The 24,323-nt window shown below is 40.5% G+C and overlaps 1 protein-coding gene across 1 annotated transcript in view; it reads right to left on the minus strand.

Moving 5' to 3' along the window:
* Positions 1-1,565: 1,565 nt before the first annotated feature.
* LOC121943347 (melatonin receptor type 1B-B-like) overlaps positions 1,566-24,323 on the minus strand; it is a 43,127-nt gene continuing 20,369 nt past the window's right edge. Inside the window, exons 2-3 of the mRNA XM_042486866.1 lie at positions 3,245-3,363; positions 1,566-2,315 (exon numbers count right to left, since the gene is read on the minus strand). Coding sequence (XP_042342800.1) covers positions 1,566-2,315; positions 3,245-3,363 — 869 coding nt within the window. The remainder of the gene's footprint in view (positions 2,316-3,244; positions 3,364-24,323) is intronic.

The raw sequence follows: 24,323 nt of genomic DNA on the forward strand, positions 1-24,323 counted from the left end.
TGCCTCACTCACGCTGCTTCTTACACTGGCACCAAACGTTGGCGCTGAATGTCAATGTAGCGCGAAAGAATCATCGGAAGACGAGAGCGAGTGTCCTCTGGGTTTTGGGAATATGCTCAGTAAATTTCAATCTGCTCGTGATTTTTCACAGTTTTTGTGTAAGAGTTTTGTACCATTAGTGGTAGTAAAAACCCGTTCTAGATTCATGAGGTGTCATCGTTTTGGGTCTAAAAAATCCTCGTCAGACTAAATGGGCGAGTCATTTTTAAAATGTTAAGCTCTGGCTTTTTGAAGTGATTAGGTGAGTTTCTGTCACAGATTTGTACAAAACTTAAGGGATATTTTTCAAAATCTCGACTTCTCCTCTGGTGATAACATCCCAGTAACCATGGCAACGGATGTTCAAAACATTAGCATCTCACTCCTCGATGATCCGCTCAACTTTCTCAGAGTTATGTGATGCAATAACAGCTCTTGTAGCTCCTGCTGCATCATGGGAACCAGTTCCTACTGCAGGCACACAGCCAGAGCATCATGTGACCTAGAAAAGACTAAAAAGGGTTTCCATTTCATTTTTTCGAATCGCCTGAAATACCACCTCATGCAAGTGTAAAAACTTATTTGCAATAAATGAGATTTTATTTTATTTTTTCTGACGCGTTTCCATTCGACATATTTTATATTTGCAATTTCAATTTGCACAATTTTAGAGTTTACAGAAACCCGCCTATTGATTTTAAAATTTCAAGTTGAGTTGCAAGTCCTTTTTTGATTATGTCAGGTCGGCTGTAAAAGTCATCACATTTGTGACTCGAAGTTCGTGTATTACCCACCTCTGGCTTTAGGTCCTTGTGGGGTAAAAATTTGCAGACGATTTAATGGATTCACATATAATGTATTTTCCCCCAGCAGTTTTCTGTGTCAAATTTGTGGTTTTTTGCATTTTTTCTCCCAGCTTTATCAACAGAAACACGTTCTGAGGTGATGAAGGCGTTTATGCTGAAATGTGTATTTTGGAGGACCATGCCGTAGAAATTTTAACATTTTAAAAGAGACTGCCTCTGAGTTTTCTTGCTGATTTCTTCAAATCTGAGCATATCCCCACCCAAAGAGCACCTTGATCAGACTGACTTTCGAGTCCAGGAAATGCTCCTTTTCTGGCATTTTTGTTTTTTTATATATTCTGAGGTGTACCTGCCATCATCTGTGTTGATCTGATCAACAGAAACGTAAAACAACAGAAACATAAAGCCTATTTTAAACTGATCGATTTAAAAAATTAAAATTTGAACGCACTATTTAAAACAATAAAATAGAAAAAAATCAGCACAAACTGAAATTGATGAGCCTCAGTTTTTTACAAATGGCACTCTTAACAGAATGATAACACCACTGTCGTGGTCACTATGCCTCTTTCTTTCTCAGTCCCGCTCACTGTTGGTCACTGTGTCTGTATTTTCGGAGTTCATTGCTTTGGCACAGTAGGGGTTAAAGTCTGATCGATGGCACTAAACGAGTGAACACAGCAGAGGAGGAGCGAGGAGATGAAGGAGGAGGAAAGAGCGTCACAGGGTTTCTCCTTTCACTTGCTCGTTGTTGTTGAGTCCCGGCGAGGGTTTGCTCTTCATGCCCTCCGTGCCGCCCCGGGACGTCTCCTGGAAGAAGAGGTGTGGCATCCACACGGACATGACGATCCGCTTGTACTCCCTGCGGAAGTTCTGGTTCAGCAGGCCGTAGATGATGGCGTTAAGGCAACTGTTGAAGTACGCCATGAAGTAGCTGACCACAAACAGCCACTCCGGGATGTGCGGCGCCACCGCTTCAGGGTTGACGGCAACAGCGAGCCCGATGAAGTTGAGCGGCGCCCAACAGATCGCGAACAGCACGAACACCACAAACATGGTGATGAAGTTCCGGAGGTCGCTGGGCTTGATGCGAGGGCGGACCTCGGACTTCACCTTCCGCCTCACCTGGATGACCAGGATCCAGATGCGCAGGTAGCAGAAGGTAACCACGGCGATGGGCACAAAGAAATGGATGACCACCACGGTGATGGTGTAGGACGTGCTCACCGTCTGCGCAAACGTGCACGAGTAGATGCGCGCGTCGTACTGCAGCGAGCCGACGAAAAAGTTGGGCACGATGGCCACGACGGTCAGCAGCCAGATGAGCGCCACCAGCAGCAGCGTGTTGCGGTAGCTGTACAGCTTGTCGTAGCTGAAGCTGTGGCAGATGTAACAGTAGCGGTTGATGGCGATGCCCGTTATGTTGAAGATGGAGCCGATGACGCTCAAACCCATCAGGAAGCCGCTCACCTGAGAGAGCGAGCAAAGAGAGGAGATCGGTGCAGTGATAACGAGAATATAAGCTTTGCGGTTTTTTGCCCCAAAAACCCTTAAAGTTGCAGATTTAGATTATATCGATGTCTGAAAACATGAACACATCGAAGCGCCAAAGCGCGGTAATATGCTGCTTTATCACCGCGGTGCTAATAAATCCACACCGTCACAACGCCGTCTGCTCTGACTTACAGTTTGTTTACATCCCAGGCTATGATAATCAAAAAATAATAATCTACAGAACTTAGCATGTAGTTTATTGAAAAAGTATATATTTTTTAGTCTAAATACATAGTGTCATAATGAAAAAAAATTACATTTAAAGGGTTAAACATCTGAAAATTAATTAATATTTAATATTTATGATTGGGACTGATGTTGGCTCAATTAAAGAGGAAAATCATATTAATTTATAATAACTTTTATAGCCTGATTTTGAAAAAATGCATCTTGTGTGCAGAGCGACATGAGTGAAAGTATTTGAAACTGCTCATAAATAATAATGGATAAAAATCAATGTTGCTGCAAATCATTGATGTATCCCAGGCTGTGATATTATTTAAAAAAAAAAAAAAACAACAATTTTCTATCTGAAAAAATAGTGTCACCATGACAAAAACCTGACATTTAACATTCAGAAATATATATAATTATTTGATATTTATAATTAGGATGTTGGTTGAAAAAAATAAATCATTTTTTAAAGCTTAATTTTGAGAAGTGCATTTTGTGCACAGAGCGATATAAGGGTAAAGCGTGCCCTAAAGGGTTAATCTTAACGGAGGACAGAGGGTGTGGTAAACAAGCAAACCAAACTAGCAATTTATGACTTTTGGACCAAATAAATAAAGTTGTTTTGACTTGAGCTGAATTACAGAAATAATGCTCAGGTTGTGACGGCTCACCTTGCACTGAGTTTCACCGAGTGACCAGCCGTCGTGGAAGATGGCGTACAACACCAGAGGGTAGGGGTAGAAAGCAACCACCAAGTCAGCGAAGGCGAGGCTCACCACAAAGACGTTTCCTGTGACGGAAAAGATAAGATAAGATAAGATAAGATAAGATAAGATAAGATAAACAGAGTCATGTGAGGCTGTGATTGAAACTGTAACAACCTGGAGAGCTGCAGCAGAGCAGCAGCAGAGCAGCAGCAGAGCAGCAGCAGCAGAGCAGCAGCAGAGCAGCAGCAGAGCAGCAGCAGAGCAGCAGCAGAGCAGCAGCAGCAGAGCAGCAGCAGAGCAGCAGCAGAGCAGCAGCAGCAGAGCAGCAGCAGCAGAGCAACAACAGAGCAGGAGCAGAGCAGCAGCAGAGCAGCAGCAGCAGAGCAGCAGCAGAGCAGCAGCAGCAGAGCAGCAGCAGCAGAGCAGCAGCTCGATGGATATGCACCTCAGCACCTCAGCACAGCAGGCTCTCTAACAGTGTCAATCAATCAGAGTAACTGAGGCAGCTATAAAACAGCGAGCTCAGAAGTGAGCAGCGTGCTCACACAGTCGTGTCCTTTCACAGCATCACACCTCATTACAGCCTTTCCCAAACTCACTAAACTTTGACGATATCCTAACTACTTCTCAGCAGTCTGCTGGGATGGCGTGCTGCACTGTGCTTTACAGAGCAATAAAATATACAGATTTACAATAAAAGAGAAAAGAGGTAAGATATCAAAGATTAAATCAGTTACTAAATGATGTAAAAAAATTACTTGAGAGGTTCCAGCTGGGAATTTTTGGTTTTAAAATCTTTCTGAAAATGGTAAAATGCAACAAATACTATATTTTACTAACATTTCCCAAAGCATTCTTCTTAAATTTAGGATAACATTCTCTACAAACCAGAAAAAAAGACCCTTATTCCTTTAAAACTACTGTTAATTGCAAACAACAAAACAACAACAGGGTTTGGTGACGTGAGGGTTCGAATTTGTTTTATTTTTAGGTTCATTTATGTTATTAAATGCCAAATTGGATATTAATCCAGAGTTTTTATTTTGTAATTATGACTGTTTAATTTGTCTTGAACAGTGTTTTTAAGTCTGAATCGAGCTGTGACCGCAGCTCCACTTCACTGTGCACGGAAACAAACAACCGAGTCGCTGATGTGGACGGAGAAGAAAAGAGCTTTTGTTGTATTAAAAAAAAACAGTGAATTAGTATTTTAAATGAAATATCTGTTGTTTGTTTACCATATGTCTGCAGTAGTTAATTTGAAGAATAATAATAAGAATTTAAGTTGGAAAGCAACGCTTCACCATCGTCAAAACCACCGACGTCTGAAGACATCACAATAACTACACACAGAAGTAACAAAGTGAAGGAAACCAGCAGCCATAAAGTATAAAGACACCCTGCTGTGAGACGACACCATCATGTTACATGTTCATCCGTCGTGTGTGTGATGGCTCGAGGCTACAGTGTCTCTCCAGGAAGTGATTGATGCCTTTCTCATTTTAACACCATATGGAAGATTCTCTGATAACAACACACCAACTTATCATGCAGCAAGAAAAACTTTGTTTTAATAGAGCTGTACTTCATCCAGGAGAACGATATTTTAACATGCATCTCTGCGACACTGCTTCCATGAACAGCGTGTGTGCATCACAGGAAATTTTGTTTTTCTTTTCAGCACCCATGTTACCAGGTTAGAGCAGCCACGCTGGCGGCATGAGCAGCGCTGCTCAGCTGCGGCTCAGCTGCTGCACAGAAACAGAGTCTCAACGATTTTTTACTCATGATGCGCGCAGTTATCAGCAAAAATCGCCAGTGAAAGCAGTCTTTTGATAACTATATTGACTCTAAATCACCTTTCAGTACAGTTTCAATGTCTTAATCCGTCACAGATATGAGGAAACAAAAATATGTTTCACTCAACCTTTCCTGTTTCAAAATAAAGTCCTCTGAAAACGTTTCTGTTGACAGAATCCCTTCAGTTGTTGACACAAGGCATTTTACTTTGAAACATATTTTAGGACCGTGCTGTTGACGATGCAGGAGCTGCACATCTTCATAAATGAGTGGAGAGTGTGCTTTTAATTGAGGGAAATCAGTAGTTATAACAGCATGCAGCTCTGCAGCAGCGCCGCAGCAACAAATGCTTCCAGTGTCGACACCACAAGCTTTTGCTGCCTGGAAAAGTTCGGTGAGGTTTCCATCACATACTGCTCATGCAGCCAGTGTGGCCTGCGACTGGTTTTGCTCGGCCTCGTTCTCTCTCATAATAACAACCCCGCCGGCTCTGTCTGGCCACGTTACCATGTGACTCGTGTGTGCACGTTGCATGTGGACGCAGAAGTTGGCTTTTGGCATCATACTCACTGTTTCGTGAAAAAAGACAAAGTTTTGTGATATAACAAGTTTACGTCATGTGCTCGTCTTCATCTGCATGTGGGTCGTATCCCAGTTTTCAGTACTGAGTTGAAGTATTTTGTAAAGTCTGTTTCAATCTGAGTGGTACAAAGACTTCTGGACTTCAGTTATGATGATCGATTTCAGCTACACGTAATAAATTAATGGTTCTGTCGTTATAAATAGCCGCTGCCGTGCGTCATAAGAGCTGCTCTGATGTTGGTGGAGAACTTTACTGATGCGTCACAGTGAAATTACTCCTCTTCACAGTGACGGCTCTGCTGAGCGGTTGAGTGGAAACAGGTATTAATACACACAGTTAAGTGTGGGAGAGGAAATGAGGCTTGTGCACATTTTTCATAATAGGTGAGATTTCTTAAACAGATCCAGGCAAACTTTTAAATCTGACATCATGAACTGATCCTCAGAAAGAAAATATAGAAGTATACTTCATAAAATGAGTACAATTTTTCAAGTTCAACTGTACCAAAGAATTTATTACAAATCATCTCCTTTAAAACTAACTATCTCTGCAATAGAAATAGTCCGCCAGCGTCATCATGGGTATTTTTGCTTATTGTGATGTCGTGTCTTTGAGTATCTATAAATGCTGCATATCCTTACAATCCACACGACCTTTACCAGAACAACTGATGAAAAAATTTAATCGTATCATTCAAAGAAAAAATACTATGAACATGAAACATTTTTTAAATCAGATTTTACAAAACAAAAAACAACAAAATATTTCTTGACACTCCATGAGTTATTTGAACCATGTACAGTTCTTAGTTTTTGAAATTTGCTTATTTTATGAGAAGATTGCACAATATCTTCTGTGGACATTATGGGGAAATTACGGCAAAATACCGTGTTTGCACAGCACGTAAGGTAACGTAAGGTAACGTAATGACGGGGAGTACAGACGCCTTAACTTTCTGCTGCAAAAACAATGAATGCGCTCACTGTTTTTGTTCTTATTTGACATCTATTTAAACAGAACCATGTAAACAAGTGTTAATCCTCTCTGAATGGGGTTTATATCGTCTTATATATTGTGTGAAGGGAAAAATCCTAAATTAAGAGAAGCCCAGAGGTCATTCACTTCAGGGAGAGGACGTTAACTGTTTGTTTTTAGTAGAAAAGAGTCGGCAGAACCACAAAACAACACACACAACAACACAGAAACAACACACACAGAACCACAAAACAACACACACAACAACACAGAAACAACACACACAGAACCACAAAACAACACACACAACAACACAGAAACAACACACACAACAACACAGAAACAACACACACAGTCACACACATCACTGTCCTTTCTCCTTGACAGACACACACTCTGCCAGGTCTCCAGTTGCGGAGGCTGCTGCCCTTTCAGCATATATTTCCTGGCACTGCTACAACGATCTCCCAACGTGACCTTTATTCGGCCCGCCGCTGTCCTCCCGGAGGTGACCCCTGTCCGCCGTCCATCAGCACTTTAAACGACATGTTCTCACTGAACGCAAAACACAACTAAATATAACAGAGCGTAGAGGGAAAAAAGGGGTAATCACTCGTCTCTGCTCTGTTTCACGTGTCGGGAAAGTTACCGTCTCAGGACTCTGTCACTGTTGTTGCTGTGATTATGTTAATTTTCTTTCTCACCTGTTTGCTGACCATAAAAAAATGTGGGAATGTAAAAGAAAAATGTGGAAAACATATAAGAATGTAAATGTATGTTAATTCCTACAATGACGTATATGAAAAAAACAAAAAATTAAAACAACGTATCAGTGTTCGGGGATGTTGAGCTGCAGCTCTGCCGTCCGGTGGGTGACGCTTCCCTTCAGATGTCCCCGAAAAAGCAACAAGGCGGACGAACCTGCCAGAGCTTGCTGACAGAGCTGCAGAGGTGACCGAGCGGAATCAGCACAGGAAGTGCGGCTCGACCTCCTCATACTGAAGGACATCGACGTGACACAGAGAGGACGAGAGTTTGGAAAAGGCGGACAAAAGCCTTGACGCACACACATTTGAAAATGAATTTATTTAATCAGCCACTAGATGAAAAACAAGCTGATAATCAGAAAAATGCTAAATATCAAATCAGATAATCAGCTGATAATAATCAGTTTACAGTACACAGTGCATTGACACATGGAAATATAATTTCAGTACATTTATTGCCAGAAAACTGCTTTTGATACTAGTTAATACGAAATGGGAACCGCAAATCCACGTTTTGGTGCCCGGATTCAGCAACTGATTTGCTTCTCTTTTCGTCTCTTTTCGGAAGTCTGTAAAAATAGCTCAGACTGCGTTTTGAATCTGTTTGTACAGTTAATCTCACAGCAGCTCTCCCCTGTTTTAGATGTGGTTTTTGGTGTTTTCAAGCTAATGCTGCCAGTCGTCTTTCTGCTGCTCAGCGGGCGTTTCCGCAGTGACTTCCGCGTGCTGAGACGTCATGTGCATGTCCTTTATGTTTCAAAAACGACACATCTCTTATCTCTGAAGCTCCGGCTCGACTAAAAGTTGGACTGTTTGGATGTTTAATGTAGGAAAGCAAAGACTTTGTTGCTTTTAGAGATCGATTAGGTAAACACCTTGCAGAGGAATGGATTAACAGTGAAGTTATTGCTGGCGATTCAACTAAAAAAGATACATAAACAAGGACAGCCGAGCCCGCAGCAGATCAATGGAAAAAAGGTGAAAGGGAAAAAAAACTCCCCAACAGCTTCATTGATTCACAGGCTGACTTACTGCAGAAAAACCAGCCTCATTCAGAGAGGAGTGCAGCGGCAGAAGAGGGGCTATTGTATAAAAGGCTCATGACACTACAGGAGCTCAGAAGCACCAAAACAGGCAATAAAACAAAACAATGCCTGCACAGAAATACTCCGACACACTGTGGAGGAAGTTTCTCCTGCGGGAAAGAAAATAGTCAGTGAAAAATGGACCTGCAGCTGCTTTTCTGGTCTTCTGACGACTCAAAGCGCCTTTACACGAAAGGTCAGGTTAACCCATTCACGCTGGGGGCAACGATACCACGCAGGGTGCCGCCTGATATAAAGTCATCATCAATAACAGCAACGTTTTTGTTCTTACTGCAGCTTCTGTTATTCGTAAAAAGGGGCAGGTTTTATAAGATTTCCCTCTTCCTGCTGCTTTTTGTTCATCTAATGTGTATAAACGTTGAAACGCTGACATCAGCAAATAAACCGAACATGAATGAAATGAATGAATGACAATAATTTAAAATTCACCTTTTAGGATCCACGTCACAAAGCGCTTTGAGAAGGCAGAGAATCATCACGTTTTTAAGAAATTAAGAAGAACAAAAAAGTTGCATAAAAACCAGCACAGTGAGGACGCTGGTTTTCTGTCAGATCAACAAGCTCAGACTTTATTATGGGATTTTTGCCGGATGTGTGATGATTCTGCTTCGGTTTTGGTGTTTTTGTATGTGCTGTCTCTCCTTCCTCCTCCTCTTTCTGTTGTCTTTGTGTGTGTGTGTCCGTGTGTGTGTGTGTGTGTGTGTGTGTGTGCGCGCGCACACGCGTGCGTGCCTGTGTGTGTGTGTGTGTGACAGGAAGTGTAGCTGGTTCACACCTGTCTCCACTCAGCTCATCAGCCTGCCTGCAGAAGCCTGGTCTCCACTCGGCTGTTCTGTTGGATCCTTCTGTATAGTTTGGTGGTGCTCTCTGTATTTTCAGTTTTCTATCTGTGATTTTTTTGAGTTGCTTATTTTCTCGTGGTGTTAACACTTCAAGGACCAGAATTATCTACAAACATTTTTTAAGAAATGATTTACCGTGCTCGTATAAATCACAAAATACTAAATACTAAAACAGTTTCAGTGACACCCCCCGACCCACCACCCCCCTCCATGTACGGTACACAAAATTTTGCACATTTATGCACAAAACCAGCATCTCTAACAACGGTGCAGCTCTTTCATTTTCATTTAGATGAAATGGAAAATTTGATAGGGTTTATTTCATATTTCATAAGTCTTGACTTTTGCAGCAGTGCACTTTCTTTAATCGTTAATTTAATTCACTCTTGATATGTATAAGTTGTGTACCAACACCCAAAGCTGATGCTTCATATGAAAAAAAAAACCATACATAAAACGTAAATAATGTTTGTGAATCATAAACTATTGATGAGGGGATTTATGGCACTAAATGTTTTTTATTTTTTATTTTTAAAGCCCAATAGAAGTGTCACTCTCATGTACCTTTGTCAAAACAGCAGTGAAGATGACAGACTTTTTTTTTTAGGGTGGAGACGCGATGGGTTAATTTTAGTATTATTAGGATAGCTTTTAATTCTTTCTTTTTTTCTTTTAGATACTGTCCTTGTCTTCCTGATATAAATATGGTTTATCCTGTTGTTTTTCCTTTTGTACATAACTGCTATAAATAAAGTGTTAAAATTGTTTTAAATGTCTTTAACGCATTTAAACAAATACATGTGATTATCTGAGAACACACTGCCACAACGCTTATTAAGTTTTTATGTCCTATTGTGTAACAATTTATATAATATTCATGCATTGACGTCAGCGCCGGTATCTCTGGCGTTCAGCGGACGGGGCTGCAGAACTGAACAGTTTGATCTCTGTGAAAGCTTTCACAAAAAAAGGCTGGATGATTAGCTCTCCACAGCTGAAGGAGATCCTTCACAGTGTGTCATCATCTGAAGGGCCATTCTCTAAAATGCCAGCCTTGTGTGGACCCGAGCGCAGCAGCAAGAGTCACATGAGCTGCACTCAGAGTCTGAGACTCAGCAGCAGAGTGAAAACAGCTATTTGGTTCAGTGCCACAGCAGCTCGGGGACGTCTGCTGAGAGGAGAGGGGACGAGACCAAAACTTAGACGCTGAACTTCAGTGAGAGACAGACAGTGTTCGTTATAAAGCCTCGCCTCTGTCACAGAGCAAAATTTCACTGAGGAAAATTATTAAATCTAACAGCAGTGTAAAGCTTACTTTAAAGTGTTGGTTCATTAAAGCTGTTAACAGTCACACTCAGCAAATAGCCTACCTTTGCAAAAATTATACAAAATTATAGACGGTAGAATATGTAAAGAAAATGCATCAGTTTATTAAGAAAAAAATCCTATAGTATGATGCATTTTAAAAAGTGCAAGAGTAAATCAAGAAATCTGAAAATAAAAGTAACCTCATACAATAAACACGTAAAAATAAATAAATGCAAATAACAATTACATTTATTTTGAAAATCTTTATGAAATTTATGATAAAAAAGTCAATGTTATAGACATTATAATATGATAAAAAAACAAAAGTGATTTAATAAATTAAACAAACCAACTAAATAAGTGGTCCTAAAAGCCCCTACTGCCTTAAAATTGAAAAAATGTCCTGAAATCGAAGAAATGTTCTAAAATCTCAACAACGTCCTAAACTCTGAGAAATGCCCTAAAAATATAGAAATGTCCTAAACTCAGAGACACATCCTAAAATCTGAGAAACATCCTAAAATCCTAAAAAAGTCCTAAAATCTGAGAAACATCCTAAAGTCCCAGAAAAGTCCTAAAATCCAAGACACGTCCTAAAATCCTAAAAATGTCCTAAAGTCCCAGAAATGTCCTAAAATCCTAGAAATGCCCTTAAATCTGAGAAATGTTCTAAAATCCTACAAACATCTTAAACTGTCCTCAAATCCGAGAAACTACCTTAATCCAAGAAGTTTCCTAAAATCCTAAGAATGTCCCAAATCCTAGAAATGCCTCAAAATCCGAGAAATGTCCTTAATTAAGTAACATACGGGCAAGGTGAGTATCCTTGCTTCAATGACAATAACTGCTCAAAGTGAGGGTTTTTGGGGCTACAGATGGCTATGTTTGGTGTTAGTGGGGCAGATGGATTATTTGGGGAGGCATCCCGTCCCCGTCTCGTCCTCGCTCCGGTGTCGTTCGCACCAACATGGACAAATAATAACAAAAGCCATATTTATGACCAGAGTAGCTCAACAGACTGAGGAACACTGAGCTGTATGTATTTGGACAGTCCACTTCTCCTAAAGGGGCTGTTGGGTTTGTTTTAACTCCTCTGTTTAAATATGCATCAGCGGCGGCGAGGAAACACCATCACGGCCCAGAGGGTTTAATTGAAGCCATTCGTCGGTGAGGACGACCCGAGTCATTAAGAGTGAGTCACACATCAGTCCAGTGCTCGGAGGCAGCAGAGCTTTCTCCTGCACACAGGAGACAGCGCACACTGGACATATAAGGGTTAACCATTGACATTCTGCCCAAGCTAACAAGGTTTTGGTTCTAAAAACATTCTGAGAACGTTACAATGCAACCATTGAATGTTTAAGTAAATTGTTCAGTGGTTCACGTTCCCAGAACGTTCTTCTTAAAGTAAAAAAATCGCAGAAAAATTTCCAGCTTCTCGATAAGATTCCGATAATCGAGTAACAATTTCTATAAACATCAAAAAAAGTTAAAAATGTTTCTTTTTCTGTTAACATGTCACATTACAATACATTTCTACTTAAAATATGGTTTGTAATCTCTGTCATAATTAACATGTTCTAAATGTTGCCTTTAAAATGTTCTTCCTTTGTTCTCATGTAACCTTGTGGGAACGTTTTATAAAATAACATTTTTATTATCTGTCACCTCTCGACATCGTCCTCAAAATGTTGCCGTTATAACGTTACATCTTAATCAGCATTTAACCTGAACATTATTTAGACAACATAACATTATTAGATTAAAAGGTTTTCTATAACGGTATTGCAACTTGTAGGTAACGTTAACAAATGTTGTGGGAACGTTCCCCGCCAGCTGGGACAGCCAGTAAATGTCTGCGTGACCTACCAATGTCCTTCTCCAACACCCCCCCCCACGCACTGTCAGAAAGCTCCCTTTCCCCCCGATTACCTTCTACCCTTCTTTCTCTATCGTCTCATCTCGCACCTCCCCTGCATTTGTTCCCCTCATTTTCTCCACAGTCACATTCTCCATCAGACCTCCTCCCCTCCCCCCTCTTTCATTCGGACCAACCACGGAGGCCCGAGCCCCTTGAAATGGAAGCCATTTATTGAGGAGGAGAGGCTCTCCTTCAATTCTGCAACACCTCAGCTGGCAGGGATGACGGCGCTCGCTGCTGATTGATGGTGACAGTCACGTACAGGAAAGGGGAGGACGGGGAGGAAGAGGAGGGAACATGGGGGAAGGGTGATGAAGAAAACGTGCATTTGGAAGGTGTAGATGTGCTAAAGAGTAAAGAGCTTTTGGTCCCCCTTTACCGGTTTGCCCCGTTGACCTTGACTTACGCCAACTGTGTGTCCTTGCGTCCTCCTGCCTTCAGCCTGTTTCACACAGAAGCAGTGCGCGAGCAGCGCCGAACCTGCTGTTTTTTTGCCTGTTTTTTGGCGCCCGTGTTAACAGTTTGAGCGTGCACACTGCCCGCCTGAGCGCCGCTTTTCAGGAGCATCTCAGCCGCGTGTCAGCTGCAGCACATCTAGAGAAACGGTGGCTCGCCGTTTCTGTTTGCTGTGCACCGATAGTTTACTGCACTTTAAAAGTCTCTCTTTGCCACGAGATGAGGAAATACAAAGCTGTCTGTTTATTTTGAAATATTTGCGAGACTGTGTGGTTGACGACGCAGGAGCTCCACAGCTTGATAAATGAGTGGAGTTTGTGCTTAAAAATGGAGAAATACAAAATTCAAAGCAGCAGGCAGCTCTGCAGAAGCGTCACAGCCACCATGCTGTCAGTGTGAACATCTCAAGCGTGAAACAGTTTGCGAGGTTGCATCACGCGCTGCTTCCTAAGTGAATGGACATCCAGTGGTGTAAACATGAAGTGAATACACGCCATAAAGAGGTGACGGCTGCTGCAAGAAAGCGCTTTACAAGTACAGTCCATTTACTGTTTACCAAAGAAGCCTGTCAACACTTGTGTTCGAAACGTCATAATCACAGCACAGTAACAGCGAGGGCTACGAGGAAGACCACTTCAGTCCACGTTCGAGCAGTTTTAGAGTCAAGTTCGGCTTGAGGCAGTTTGTGTTGAAGCAGAAAAACATAATAAAACACATAAAGCACAAACAATATGACGCCTAAACATACTGCAGTTTCCTCCTGTTTCTTTAAGTTAAACGCTCCAAACATCACTACCTCACATTCTGTGTGTGCTTTCCATTCTGCTAATTATATTTCCTTCTTCCTCCATCCAACAGCCCATAACCCGAAAAATCAATCACGGTGTTCCATCATCCAGGAGGTTTCAATCCTTTAAACGTGTCTCGGAGGAGATGAGGAGCGATTAGGGACGAGGCTCCTCTAAGTGCCTCCTGCAGAGCGAGGAGCCGCATGTATACCCTGTGCAGAAGTCAACAAGCATTTCAGATTTTCTTGATCTCAATTAAAAATTGGCCTGTTTTTTTAATTGTTGCATTGCTGTTGTCCCCGTGCATGTAGACCCGTGTGTGCATGCATGTGCAGAAAGAGAGAACATAGCTCCATCATCAGGCAACAGCAGCACTCAATCTGAAATACAGCCCAAAGGAATAAGACTAAGACGTCAGTATCATTCGTCATGATCCTCCCAACAGACCTTTTCACAGCAGACATTTTGATGTACGATTGCACGTGAAACACAGATGTAAATAGATGCAAAAAGCAACGTTAACAGCAGCTGGGTTTCCATTACAGATTTCCACAAAACTGAAGAGATATTTTCAAAATTTGGATAAAACACAAGTGTGCGACGACTGCGTTTCCACTGACTGATGTTATGCAGTTTCTCCTCTGGTGATAACTCTCCAAAAACCATGACCATGGATGTCCAAAACATTGGCAGGTTTATTTCTATTGCAGCCATTAAAAAAAGCCGATCTAATATCGCCGTAATTTCTTTGTCTCGTATCAGAGTGTCACGTGACTTCGTTGTACCTCTTCTTCTTCTTATTTGGGTTTAATGGTGGTTAGCATCTATAAAGGCGCATTATGCCACCTGGTGTTGAACATCATATGATCCATAAAAGTGAAAAAAGTGTTTCCATTGCAGTTTTGCGAAATATGGCTATTTTGAGTCGCCTGAAATTCCACCTCGTGTCAGTGTAAACACTTTTTTGCGATAAATTGACATGTTTCCATTATTTTGTATTGCAGTTTCAGTTTGTGCAGTTTGAAGGTTAATGGAAACCCGCCACAGAGAATTTTTTTTTAACACTAAACCTGCATATCGGCTCCAAATATCGGTTATCAGTCTTATAACTAACTGGCATAGTAAATAAGAAAGATGCAAATAAGAGATTAATAGACGTAGAGGACTATTTTCAAAAAATATATATATAGTTCAAAAAAATATCCATAGAACTATGTTTATAATCATCACAATATTTATTCATAATTTTTTAACAGAATTATAATACATTTTAAGCATTTTTTCAGGTAATTTTTTGCTAATTTTTTTCTCTTTCTCTTTTTTGTTTGTTTTGTTTTTGTTTGAACTTCTGTTTCTCATATTTTCAGGTAGTTTTCTTTCATAGATTTCTCACTAACATCTGGATCATTTCTTTTTTTGTCGCTAATTAACTTCTTCCCAAAGCCAATTTTCCCAGGATTCAAAGTATTTCCCATCATAGCTGAGCCACAGTTTGAGGAAGCCCGTCCCATACAGACGCCTGTCCCAAATATAATCCTGCTGAGTTCAGTGATTCAAGCAAATAATAATAATCATAATCATAATAATCTTGTTTATTTGTGCATTTGTTTGAGGAGCCCAACAAACCTTCGTGGAGCCCAACAGTTCTTGAAACCGTGGTTTATTTCACAGGAGACTGTCGGTTCTGTATCTGCAGGACGAGGTGATTGACAAACAACTGACCCAGAACTGCGGGACTCCTCGCGCTTCCTCCTGCAGATGTTATCGTGGCTGACAGGGAGTCTGACACTCCGGACACAGCTGGCCTCCGCCGAGCCTCCGTGAAACCTGCAGCTTTCACCGCAGCTTCTCTGTGTTTAACATTTACAGTCTTAAACTTTTGGTCAAACTGGTTTGTGGTATGAATCACTTTCTCTAAATTAAGAGGAAAACACACTCACTTTCTTTTTTACTGTTTTCATTGACATCAAAACTTCAGCCGATTCATTTTCTCCAATAATATTTTATACAGCTTTTCAGTTTGCAGCTCATTAAAAATATTTTTTTCAAAGTCTTACTATATATTAAAAGACATAAATTACCAATATATCTGTCATGAAAAAAAGAAAAGTTAATACATTAAATTCCATAATATTTTAATATCTTAAGCATTTTGATAACATTTTTTGTATCTTATTTTCATAGTTTTTGTTCAGTGAATATACATGACCTTTAGTTAGTTATTATGAAACTTAGGTAAGGAAAAACATTTCATTTCTTTGTAGGAACCTCTCTGACATGTTGCTTTAACCCTTTAAACTGAATGGCTGACTTTTTTTGCTATCAATTTACTTTTCAGATTGGCAAAACCTAATTTCATTTATACAGATGTTTTTTTTATGTTGCATTAAGTATTTTGATTATACTGTTATTCTATTCAGTTCTGTTTTTATTGTATTAAATCAACTATTTGTTTTTTAACCAACTTAAAAACATGGTAACAGTACATAACACTTCAAACTAGTTTTTAAATCATGTGGAAAAACTGGCTTAACTTAAAAATGTGTGTTCATGAAATACTTTATTACCATAATTATGAACAAAAGTTTTTAAGTTGATAACCTATACAAGTGAATTTGTTCCAATTAAGTTTTCCACATTATCTGAAAGAAATATCTAAAAGTGTAATGTACTTTTAATCACCGTATTTATGATTAATGATTTAAGTTAAAAGTCATAAAAATAAAGTTGTTCCAACTATTTATTTCACATTATTTAAAATGGTTTTTTTTAAATGGACTTCTTGTGAATTTGCCATTTTTACAACCCGATCAGGTTATAATTGTTGCATGTGGAAAATAAACGTTCAGATACAGAAGAACCTGCAAACGCACGTTTCCATGAACCAGACTGAGGATGCTGCAGCAAAACTTCGTTTATTCACGACGGACGGTTCAACTTAATAACACGGTCACAATCCACGATGTGGGATAATGTGTGTCTGTGAGGGAGGGAGGGGCAGTGCACGCTCGGCTTGTATCGCAGTCAGTGTGTGTGTGTGTGTGTGTGTGTGTGTGTGTGTGTGTGTGTGTGTGTGTGTGTGTGTGACTGAAGAATGGACTGCGATCAGTTTCTATGTAATTTTCTTTTGTCTGTTCACGTGTCGTCTTCCTCTCGAGTCCTGGGCTTTATAAGAGTGAGCACAGAGGCTGACACGTTTTATCAACCTGACACAAGGTGACCTTACACACGCACACACACACACACACACACACACACACACACACACACACACACACACACACACACACACACACACTCAGACACTTCTGAGACACTGCTGAGTAAGCTGAGTTAAACAGACAGTGAAATCTCCATCTACAGAACGGGGAGCGAGGACTCTGTATCCCCAGCTAGCAGGGAACGTTCCCGTAAACATTAGCTAGCGTTACTTTCATGTTGCAATAATGTTTTAAGGAAAACATTTTAATCTAATGTTTAAAGAACATTTTAAGGATGTTTTTCTTTTTAAATAATGTTATTGTAAGGTTAAAGCTGACTAATATGTAATGTTTTAATTGCAACATTTTGAGGATGTTTTGATGATGTTGAGAGGTGACGGATCATATTGTGTTTTATAAAACGTTCCCATGATGTTACATGAGAACAAAGAAAAAACATTTTAAAAGCAACATTCAGAACATGTTATAGAGGACTGAGGTTACAGACTATTTTTAAAAAATAAAAATGTAATGTAACAAAAAAAATAACCAAACAAACAAAGGAAAAACTACTAAAACATTGCACTGGTTGCATTGCACCATGTTGGGTGTTTCTGTTAACCCTTTCCCCACCGGGGCTGCCAACTCACACGCATCTGCCGCGCGTCTCAGGCTTTTGGGCTCTATCTCGCTCTCATGACACTGAGGAAAATCTCATGCCCAAACACAGTGAGGGCAGAGGTGGACATGCCCGACATTGCGCTCCAGTGTGCGGACCTGTGCGACAGCTAGCTCCAGTGCGCAGAAATGTCCAAAAACCCACTCTAGTGCAGAGACATGTCTGACAGTCCACTCTGACTGGAGCAGTTTTACAAACTATCACTCCGGTGAGGTTTTCCAACAAAACACCTGTCATTGTGCGTGACAATACGCACAGACATGTCTGACAGCCAGCTCATCCGTCATGTAAAAAAAGTGAACGACTTTGACACTAGAACAGCTGAGTGTTTGACAGCCACAGCGTTTCATCATCGCGGATCAAACAGCTGATTTACCTGAAGTTTCTGGCAATTTTAATAAATAATAATAAATCATATATTTATGACACTCAAACACACCATGGTCAAATGAAACCATGTCAGTGAACTATGTGGGCAGTAAACAAATCACAAAAAAAGCAAAATAATCATTCATTAATCATTATCGAAGTAAAAATGTTAGGTATGAGGTTCGGACCTTTGCTGGGAAGAAATTTAGCAACTGGACCCCTTTGAATTTTAGTTGAATACTCCTGCCATTGTGAATAAAAGGCACAAAATTAAGCTTGTTTCAATAAGATTTAGATAACAATGAAACATTTAAACATTATGTGCATAAAGACTGTCTCATATAACCCAGAAACATCTCCTACTGCCCCCCATACAAAGAGGTCTAGAACCGGCCCTGCTTTGGGTGATTTGTCATGTTATCCATCTTCATTTCCTTTCTATGATCCCGCCCTGGGCACCAAATTCATGGCTAGTCCCGCCCCTGCACATGAGCGCCGCGTTCACGTATGCGCGCGAGATCAACGAAAGCTCGCGGTATCTGCACGCTCAGTTTACGCGCTACCCGGAAGCGTCTGACACGCACACACAAGGAGCCAACGGCTACAACAACACTAAAAACACGACGTTTTTTAAAATAACACGGCACGTCCCGGCTTCGGGACACTTGGATTACTTTGGACGAGCAGTTTGGAGACATTTTGTGGTTTTATTGCGTATTTTTTTAACGTTTGAATCCTGGTCGCCGTTTGCTTCAGGTGTTTGGGAAATGAGTGCGACGCCGTTTTCCTGAGAAACTCTGACTGCGTTTTCTGGACGATAAAACGTCACCAGACTTTCCATCGACATGAGGGTGAGTAGATAATCACTTTACTTATTTCTCTCAGTGCCAACGAATATCCGACCTGTCTGCTAGGACTCATTTGCAGATAACATTTGGGATTTATTTCCACCAATGAAACCGAACTGAGAATATACAGTTTCATGTGCTTTTTCCGGCTCACGCGTTCATGATTCATGTCCCATCTGTGCATCATGAGAGGAAAAAACATATATAGTGTGACAAGGTTGTTTTTTTCCAGCACCAACATGATTCAGGGTTACAAGCTCTTAGGCATGTGGAATAAGGGTCACGCTTTTCGGCTCTACCTCACGCTCTCGCGACACCGAGGAAAATCTCACGCCAAAACACCGCGACAGCAGACCTGTTGAACGATCTTGTAATGCAGTGAAGGACTGTGATACAGCTGAGTTTTGACAGCCATATTGTGCTTCTGGTGTTTCATTATGACCAAACAGCTGATGGTCCGACAGCAGTGAGACAGCCAATCAGAGCGCAGCTTCTCCTCAAAGCACCAAAGTGTCCAACGCACAAACAGTCAAATATTCAGCGCAAGAAAGTGACTTTTTTAGATTTCTACAGACTGCTTTGTTTTAGTTTCAGGTGTTATCAGACGGATGGAATTTAGAAACACCAGGACGTCTCATCCAGCTCCCATTATGTTACCAGGGGCAGATGTAATGATTTGGGGGCCCGGGGTCACAGGCACATTGCATTGCATGCGATTAACCTTGCACGCTGAAGCAGTGCGTGAGCATCGCAGAACCTTTTTTTCGGCACCCATGTCAACAATTCAGAGCATTCAGTCTGCCTGTATGAGCAGCGCTGCTCAGGTGCGTCTCAGCTGCAGCACATCGAGAGAAATGGCAGCTCGCAGTTTTTTTCTGAGTGCCGCGCATGGTCGTCAGCAGAAATAGACAATGAAAAAGGTGTTTTGATAATTATACTGACTCTATACCACATTTATCTTACATTTAAAAGTTGCTCTCTGCAACAGATATGCGGGAATACAAAGATGTCTGTTTTACTCAAAATTTACTGCTTCCTTTCAAAATAAAACCCCTCCTACAACATCTCCGTGGACAGAATCCCATCAGTTGTTGACACAATTGCAATTACAATTACATTTGCAGGACTGTGGTGTTGACAATGCATATGCTTGCATAACTACATAAATGAGTGTAATTTTTGCTTATAAATGTGGAAATACAGAACTCACATCAGCGAGCAGCCCTGCAGAAGTGTCAACGAAAACTAAACCGCTTCTTGTCTAAAGTTTTAAGTGCTTGTTTGTACTATGATTGCAGTGGTTTTAAGACTGAAATGTGCGTCTTAGACCAGCCCATCAGAGAGTGAGTTTTGTGAGTTTTGAAGCCAAGTTTTGAATTTGTGTGTTCTCCTAAGTATTTGTATTTGGAAACAACTTTCTTTCACCTGAAATGAGAATATTTTGTTCCACATCTAACATGCCCAACAATAATTATGCCAAAAACATTGGCTTCAAGTAATTTAATTGCATGTAAATTTTCCATGCAATTAAAAAAAATTACATTAGTTCAAGGTAAAATATGACATTAAATTAAATAATTTAATATCAAGTTGAGACAGCTTGAATACATTTAGTAACTTAAATTAAATGAATGCAAACTTTAACATAAACCTTATGTGTAAATTTAATTAATAAATATAAACTAAAGTTGATCCTAAACATAAACCTTATGTCTTCATTCATTCTCCATATCTGCTTGTCCTCTAAAGGCTCTCAGGGAGGCTGGAGCATATCCCACCGGCCTCCCAAAACACTCCTGATTTAAGTAAAACATAAAAACCTTATGCATTTATTTGATCAATACATGTGCACTTTATTTGATCTCATACATAAACCATTTTACTCAAAAGTATAGCTTTTTTATTTTTTTATCAGGGCCCAGAATCATTTTTTTGTGCATGAATATGATGATGGGTGATAAGACCACGGCATCAAAATCTCACTCCAGCCAAATACCCGAAACACTGTGATTATAAATGTGGGCTGAAGCTTGGACAGAGCGCTGACTTGACTATTAAACAGGAGGAACAGATCCCCTCGCTGGAGGGTGGCTGTAAGCTTTATTGAGCTTTATGTTTCCATTATATTGATTTATTAATATGATAGAAAAATAACAAAAAACAACAAAATCTTTGGCCGTGATACGTGATATAGATTAGAAGTTGTTTCAGGACCACGGACAGCGCTGTGTATGTGCAGGGGCTGCTGGTGTGTGACACACGCTGTCCGTGGTACTGAAACATCACTGAGGGGGCTGACTATTGCATGCTTTGCTAAATAAATATATATATAAATAAATGATAATAGTAATAAAAAAAAAACAAACAATCAAACCAGGAACTGAGGAAACACCAGAGGCAGAATAATGCGTATAAATAGAAATACATAAATAAATAAATTAATTAAAAATGATAATGGCACTAGTAATAAATACATAAATAAATAAAACACCAGAAGCAGAATAAAATCTGTAAATAGAAGACCCAAATAATAAATAAATAAATAAATAACCCTGTGTCATGAAGCTGCGTCATGACACAGGGTGTGTATGCTAAAGGCAAAGGTGTGAGCTGCTGGCTGGATTTTATTGTCGAGTCGAGGCGTGTTGTCAGCCGCTGGGCTCGCTGACAGGTGCTGGGTTTCTGTGTGTGTGTGTGTGTGTGTGTGTCTGTGTGTGTGTCTGTGTGTGTGTGTGTGTGTGTGTTGTCAGCTGCTGGGTCAGCCTTTGTTGTCGGGAACTGTGTTTGCTGGTAATGATGTGGACGCTACACTGCTGTGAAATGATGGCAGCCTGCGCGCTTTCAGATAAGTACGTGTCAGGGGGAATCCACCAAATCACGTTACATTAGTGAAGAGCAGAGCGGAAAGCAGAGCGAGTCACAGAGGGAAGCAGAGGGAGGAGAGGAGACACCAGGGCTGCTGGCTGCGCTCCAACTGATAAAAACGCATTCACATTCAGTGAATGCAAACACACACACACACACACACACACACACACACACACACACTCTGTATGCACTCAAGTACACTGTTGGGGCGTTGGAGAGACAGCAGTCTTCATTCACTGATGCACACACACACACACACACACACACACATTGTTAATAAACACTTGTGTTGCATAATTCGCTGCAGAGAGGAGCTGTAGCAGACCCTAATGTAATAACTGCTTATAATGTCATAAAAAGTGTACCAAAACAAGTAGTTCGGGGTCATGGTCTGAAATGTGATTGAGAGTAAGAGCAGCTGCTGTAGGCGGTTAGAGGCAGGAGAGACGGGATCATTATAACGCCGTACTGCCGGAGCTGACTGTCTACTGTGTGGCTGCTGCTCAGATGCCACACATCATGTTCTTTCAGTCAAGTAGAGTTTGTGTTCACTGCTGAGATCAATCTGCCTCCAGACTACAGATCATAATTGCCCGAATGGACCACTTTTACACTGTACAAATACCTTCAAACACGCCAACACGTTCTCATCCCAAGTCGTCGCATGTTGCCGCCTGACAGTAGACTTCTGCGTCTACATTTTACGTTCGCAGGTTTCTTTCTGCGTCTGCTTTCGCAGCCCATTCTCATTACGAACTTGTGCTTTCGGCATGACACCAAAAGACAGTGTTAGACCGAAATAAAGTTCTCGATTCGCTATAATGTCTAAGTCTGCTGCATCAAATTTAAAGTTTCAGTCACGTTAGAAATAACAGAGAAATATCAAAAGCCTAAACAGAAAGCCAATATTGACTTTGGTATGCCAAAAGCACTGACAGAGCTCACCATGCGCCTCCTTCCCCTAATCCTTAACCATCGGCGCCAGCAGGTGTGTTTGTTGATGTCCTGGCGTTGGTTGCCATGTGCTTTTGTTGCCTAAACATAGCCACGTGTAGCGTAATCCCACCATATGCTTTTGTTGACATCACAATGGCAGCATCCCAGAAAAATGTCATCCCTGAGACACTCTGTTACAGTCCCAGGGTAAAATATTCTGCATTTTTTCAAACATATTTATGTCTTCTTAAACAAAGGTGCAATTTGTTCCAAAGTTTCTATAGATCATCTTTGGACAAAACTTACAGCAGCGCATAAATAGAATGAAATACATAATCTTTGGGACTATCATCATGAAACTTGTAGGATATGTCAACATGAATGTCTTAAACATATCCTGAAAGTTTCACTTAAATCGACTAATCAGGGGCGCTACCAAGGGGGAAATGGGCGAAATAACATGAGCCAACTATAAAGCAGAAATAATTTGTCTAATCATTCCAAAACTTTCAGGATATGTTAAAAAATAACGTTGAACCATGAATGTAAAATTATTTTGAAATTGCTCACTAGGGAGCCCCAAAAGATCCAAACAATGGCAATGGCCTTTTGCAAAAAAATGTGGCCATAAATCACTGACGGATTGAACAAACATCTCTAAACTTGGTGGATATTTGTAATAAGGCTTTTGAAGCAAGACCCCAAAATGTTTCTGCAGTTGATCAATAGGAAGTGACTATCTCATCATCATAAAACCTGTTGGTTTTCCTTATAGAGGTCCTAAAGAGTCCTAAATTATAAAAAGTTTTGAAACTACCCAGCTTTCATGTTTTAAAATTCTATGCTGGCCTGAACCTCTGAATCGCGTCTTGCAGTTATTTTTATCAGCTAAATTTACTCACGGCTTTTTTTTCTCCGTATCACCTCTTCATCAAATGACTGCGTGTGAAAGGTGCGGCTCATAGTGATAAGCCCACAGAGTATTATCATCAGTGCTCTCATTAACCTTCATGCCAGCAGCAGTCAGGCTCTGCTCCCTGCAGGGACTCAGAGGCTTTAACCCTTTGAAACCTGAGCAAATTGGTTGGATTTCTCTCAGAAACCGTGGGAAGGCGGCGGTTACCGACTTAAGAGGGAATGACCCAGAAATGAGCAGCAAACAGTACAAGAAAAATACCTGAAAATTAGCACAAAAAAAACCCCCCCAAGCCCAAACACAAACAAACAAACAAACAAAAAAGCAGAAACGTTTAAAGTAAAAAAAAAAGCTTAAAAATACTGTAAGAATACTGTAAAATAATTTCAATTATGGTAATGGTAATTATGGAAATTAATATAGTTCCCTGGCTTTTTTTCCCCCTTGAATGAATGAATGAATAAATAATAAGTAATTCTAACTGATTTCTTGCAACTTGCAGGGCATTTCTTGCCAAGTTGATCATTGCCTTTTCTCCCATTATTTTAAAAAATTTGCATATGTTTTAAAGGTGTAAAAACTTGTAAAAGTCGTCTGAAAGCAGAACAAGAAAAGTGATGTTGATCCAGGTTTCAAAAGTGACAGTTCACCCCAAAATCAAAAATCCTTTTTAAGTAGATA

Source organism: Plectropomus leopardus, chromosome 5, assembly GCF_008729295.1.
Source record: "Plectropomus leopardus isolate mb chromosome 5, YSFRI_Pleo_2.0, whole genome shotgun sequence".
Taxonomy (NCBI): domain Eukaryota; kingdom Metazoa; phylum Chordata; class Actinopteri; order Perciformes; family Serranidae; genus Plectropomus; species Plectropomus leopardus.